Here is a 5,718-nt window from a genome sequence, read left to right on the forward strand (position 1 = left end):
TTGAAGGCGTATAAATTAAAAATTTGACCTCTACACGATGCAGCGATAATTATAAATTAAACTCGCCTAATCTCAAATGTAGACGTCGTCGATGGACCAACAGCTCGTTCCGAATTGAGGCGGAAAAATGAATACTAAATTCGTCAGAGTGCCTTATCTCTAGCTATAGCGTAAACATACCTAATACGGAAAATGGTGCTAAATATACAGTAAATAAATTAAATGTTTGTGGCACTGCCTGAAAATAAAACGAAAACCCGAATAACTTTCATTCATTTAATTATTGAAGTTTACATTCCTTTGAAGTAGGCCTACACCACATCTATAAAGACCTTTCCGAATTTTTCTTTTGTGTGATTTAATGTAGTCAAAATCAAAATAATTTTTAATAACTGAAATGAACTTTTGATAAGTACACATTATAGCCTAATTATTGAATACATTGAACCTTCCCAAATCAAATTCTCATTCGTATACACTCCGAGGCCAAAGTTAATTTAATGATCCCCAACATCACAATCATCCTGACGGTCACTGATATCCCCGGAATTTTCTGTTAATAATATGAGTGCACAATTATCCAAAACCAAGAACCACACGATTACATTTTATGTGATAACTTTAGGTTAGTTCAAAAGTCATTTTGTGGACCATATTCCAAATTTGACCATCAGTTTCCCTGTCCCACCATTTCTAGCAAATGCTATGCCACTGAAAGTCACATTCAATCACTACTATCCATATGCGGATTTAGCATGGGGGAAGCACATTTCCCTGATGCTTAATATGGTTATCATTACCTTTGTTTTGTTAACTTCGTAGCCTCGATCATTTTATTTCATATTAAAATAAAGAGAATATTTCGCATATTAATTGTTGAATCTTTTATTTTATCACAACTTTGAGAAGATCGTTCGCCTGTCAGATCCTTGCGCCCCTCCCCCCCAGAAAAAAACCTGGATTCGGCCTTGCTAATATCTTTGCAGGCTTGTTTGGCTAATGTTTTCAGGGACAGAAAAAGAGATGTGTTCCATAAAAATGTCTTGTTAGAGTCATCTTAAAAAATAACACCCCACATGTTCATTGCCCATTGATAGCAGAATTAACTGTAACAATCACTAAATTTGTACAAAATGAAAGTTGTGATTAATATTACATGTTTATCAGCATATTCGCCAATAACCATTGGTCTTGATTCAAGCCTAAAGCTGTGAGTGGTGCCAATGGATGCAACTATATTGAGGGTAATATGTAATTGCAAATAATTAGAAATTGACATAGTCACCTGCCAAATGAATCGAGAATACTCAATTTTTCCAAGACCAGCCAAAAAATCCATGACTTCCTATGACTACCTTTTTTTATCAATTTCCTAAGACTTACCAGCAGTGGTGTCATGGCAAAATTAGCAGTGCCGGAACGCACTTTCCTTTACTTTTTTTATGAGTGAAGTATTACTCTGTTTTCTTATTACAAGTAACGTTTGCATATTTAAAAATATATTTTTGTTTTGGTTACGAATTTATAACTTAGAAACTTTGTGGCATCAAAATGGATAAAAGTGTTATTTGACCATTTTGTCTTTTCTTAGCCAGTGCCGGAACAGCATTCCGGTGAATTCTGGCACCATTACACCACTGCTTACCAGGTTTTCCAGGCTTGTGAAAACAGTAAAGGTCCATACTCTCTAACCAAGAATAGTATCTGTATAAATTTCAGCACTCAATTCCTGTTTTCTGGGCCTTACAAAATTACTTAACCAACAACACAAATAAATATCAGATTTTTGAAAGATCAAAAAGCTCTTAATTCACATCTTAGCATTTCATAAATTACATCTGAAAAATATACAAAATTATAAATTCCACAATGATTACAGGTGCAAAAAAGTTGACACCAGAAAATGTCAAATACACGTGATGTTTGCCTTCCAAACATACCTCATAAGCAACTGCTTGCTGAGAACTATGACACAGAAAACTCAATTATGAAGCAATCAAATTATAATGCATTAGTGTGAGTGCAAGTGTGGCTTTTACAAGCTTTTTGACATTATAAAATGCTTGACACTTAAGTCCATTCACTACCTAATTGTGTAAGAAAAGCAAAAATTATCACTTCAGTCTGAACATTCCTTAGCCACATATCCTTTGAGGTTTTTGTCACTTGGATTCATGTGGCAACACAACTTATTTATCACCATCACTCAGTAGCATCTTCACGAGACACAGAGAAAGGTTCTGTAAGTGATTCCGCCCCACAGTCAACAATCACTACATCTTTTTCAGGACGGTCACGACTATCAGTAGTGGTTCTCTCCATTTTTCTAACAACGTCCTATAGGAGAAAAATAAAAAGTTTAAATTGCATTGCAATTTAATAGTAAAAACTGCTGCACCATCAATTCTCTGTAAGGAAAATGCTCAAATGTTCATGGAGTTAAGTTTGAATTAAACAGGCAATAAATTTACTGCAATAAAAAATTCACGGGAATGCTTTTCATTAATCAAAAGAAATTATACAAGTGAAGTCGTAACACACAATTGTCGGTAACAAAATGCTATCAGAACGTTAGCAAACATTTGAATACATACATTATATATTGTATTGTGTATCTGAGTAAGTGGTTGGTCTACGTTTACATATTAGGATACCAATGATTTGAAGTAAAATCTGTTACTTTTCTCAACTCCCACAACACCTCTTAACTTGCAATGCTCGGAAGCTGCGATCAGAGTCAGTCAGTTAAAATGACAATCACATTTGATACGGCTAAACCAATTGATGACTGTCCACAAAAACCCTCCTTTCAAAAAATATGTTATGGCTCAAGAGACAAATTTTCATCAAACATCAAGCTTTAGCACAGGATGGTAAACCATGAGTAGCATTTTGGTCCCAAGGTTCCATTGCTAGCAGTACACCCTCATGAAGTCCCCTCCAACCGCAGCGAGGCATGCTCCAGATGTTAGACCAAATGAATTGCTTCCTTGGTTCCACAAATGTGAGAATCATGATTGGGAGAGGGGAAATTACAATCAGATTAAGGTCAATCACCAAACAATGAAGGTGTAGGAAAAAGAAGTTGAAGGCAGACTGCACCAGGAAAAACTAATGGATGAGGAACAATGTTTTTATGCCACAGACCGCAATGATACACAATATTTGTGCAAATACAGCAAATAGTACATGGAGAAATGGAAATGTACAAGACAAAAACTAGTTAGGTTGGTAAAAGAGATGAGTGAGACGGAGAAGACAAATGTGAGGAGTAGGGTTGGTAAAACAGATTTTCCAATGCCACATGGATTACATTAGGGATTGGCTATTAGCCCTTATGTTTTATTTTTAATAGGTAATGAATATGTCTATAAGGGATATGAAGAGAGGGGCACTGAGGAGCATGTTGTTTTCTGAGGATATCACAGAGTGCTCAGTATATCTCGATCCATTTTGCTCAGTTTTCCCAGATTGAATTTTCTAGCACTTACCTCCAATTTGTTCACAATAAGTGTTGTTTAGATAAGTATTAGTAAGCTGTAGCAATAACTCACAATTATTTTGAGGAAATAAGTTTCCCATGTGAGCCTTATCACTTAACTCCAACATGACACACATGGTAGGTGACGAGAGGAAGGAGGTTGGACTGTGCATAGTGGCAAAACGGGGAGAAAATGCACACACTCATGAGTAGTACACAGCATGATGAGCTCAGTGCTGAAGAGAGCCTAACCGGATAGCAAGGCCACACACTACTTTCAAATGAATTATTGGCCAGCATATGATTTTTTTTCACAAACACAACATTTCTCAGGTTATTTCCGGTTTTAAATGTCCTTGGACATAATGCATGAACTAACTCAGCAGAGACTGGAGGCTTGGAAAAGACACTGAGGAGGGGAATGATAACTTGCAGGACCACAATGGTAAACTCTATTACATTAGGGATTAATCTTCAGGATCCCTTTGGAATAGTCGAGAAGCTCAAATAATATCAGAAGGGCCAAATGTTACAAGCAATGGAGAATTGGAAGCTATTATTAAGCATACAGAAAATGAGATATCAAAAGGAGGGTACCTAATGTTAAGGAGCTGAATTATAGGCAGAGTCAATGACTTTATGAGCTGGTACATTGTAGGACCTGGGCTGCTTCATGATTCAGGGACCTAACCAATCATCACTGCTGATAAAAGAAGTGAGGTAAAAAATAGAAAACAAGATGCTTCAGTTGATAAGCAAGGTGATAAGGAAGAAAACGCCAGGAATGATGATGATATAAGAGGAGAAGTTAAAGTGGGAATGATAGTGAAAAAGATTTAAGAATTCCAATTAAGATACGTCTATCCAAGAGCAAATAAATCAAGAATACATTGGGAGGGAACAAAGACAAAACAATTGGAGATAAAGGGGGGACTCCCACATACGAGACGCTAGGAGAGTATCTGGAGATGAGAGAATTTGAAGAATATAGAGAGCAGAGAAGGAAAAGAAGGCTGATATTTGATTTATTCTACTTATTACAGTAATAATCCATATAAATAAATGCTCTGTTCCCTCCCATTTGCTGTCTCAGTATGTACTACCAATTCGATTAACTGCACAATGGAACTGGACAAATTTTTAGGCAACAGATTTACTGTTCACTCCGAGGATACATGTCCTTTCCCCACAACAACGGAGGATTTTACGTAAAATTCGAGAGTTTGATAACTTGATGTAGTTACTCAGCAAATTTTACATCACTCACCATTCCCTTTATCACCTTCCCAAACACAACGTGTCTTCCATCCAACCACGGAGTTTGCTTAGTTGTTATGAAAAACTGAGATCCATTCGTATCTTTCCCGGCATTTGCCATTGAGAGCCACCCAGCACCGTAGTGCTTCAGCTTGAAATTTTCATCAGCAAATCGTTCGCCATAAATACTCCTGCCTGAAATTTATAGACGAAAAATTATATCAATGTTCTATCTTATAGGCCCCCCGTCAAATAGATTTTATTTGAATGAACAATATTTACCTCCAGTTCCATCTCCTTTAGTGAAATCTCCTCCCTGAATCATGAAATCCTTAATGATTCTATGAAACTTGCTTCCCTTATACCCTTCACCTTCAGGTTTCTTGGCTAGCTCAATGAAGTTCTGCACAGTTTTGGGAACTGTTTTACCAAAAAGTCCGATTTCTATCCTACCCACACTCTCATCGCCAATTTTTACGTCGAACCATACCTTGATAGAAACAAAAATCATTATTAGATCTGCATGAGGTTACTACATCTTAATAATCATTACGTTTGCATCCAATATGAGTGAATTATATTATACACAAAAAAATATGGAATTCCTACCTTGTCGGTAACTTTGGGCCCCTTTTTAGCTTTGTCATCCGAACTCACAAAAACAAACGCCAACAAAAAAAGTACTGCCAAAGTGGAAAATACGAGGAAAACAGGTGATTTGGCCATATTCTTCGCCTTTTGAGCTACACTTTTGAGGATGGACGACCCACGCATAAATAACCATACATCTAATACTAATGACAACTCACTACCGGCTTCGGCTTTTATATCTCACGTTCCTATTCTGGAACAACAGAAAAATGCACGCGTGTATGTATGTGATTGGTGGAATCGCTGAAAAACACTCGATTGCATCGTACCATTGGTGCCAACTTTACGACTTTATACTTGTTGTTGTAGTCGAACGTGTGGTAATACGT

At 36.8% G+C, this 5,718-nt stretch overlaps 1 protein-coding gene across 1 annotated transcript; it reads right to left on the minus strand.

Annotated features, from left to right (window-relative positions):
• Nucleotides 1-1,783: 1,783 nt before the first annotated feature.
• LOC124169726 (peptidyl-prolyl cis-trans isomerase 5) lies at nt 1,784-5,614 on the minus strand. The gene is made up of 4 exons (XM_046548412.1): nt 5,348-5,614; nt 5,021-5,228; nt 4,749-4,933; nt 1,784-2,337 (listed from the first exon to the last, which is right to left on the minus strand). Exons 1-4 carry the CDS (start codon nt 5,510-5,512, stop codon nt 2,203-2,205), a joined length of 693 nt encoding a protein of 230 aa, XP_046404368.1. The 5' UTR covers nt 5,513-5,614; the 3' UTR covers nt 1,784-2,202.
• Nucleotides 5,615-5,718: the final 104 nt, after the last annotated feature.

This window comes from Ischnura elegans, chromosome 12 (genome assembly GCF_921293095.1).
Source record: "Ischnura elegans chromosome 12, ioIscEleg1.1, whole genome shotgun sequence".
In the NCBI taxonomy this organism is placed as follows: Eukaryota; Metazoa; Arthropoda; class Insecta; order Odonata; family Coenagrionidae; genus Ischnura; species Ischnura elegans.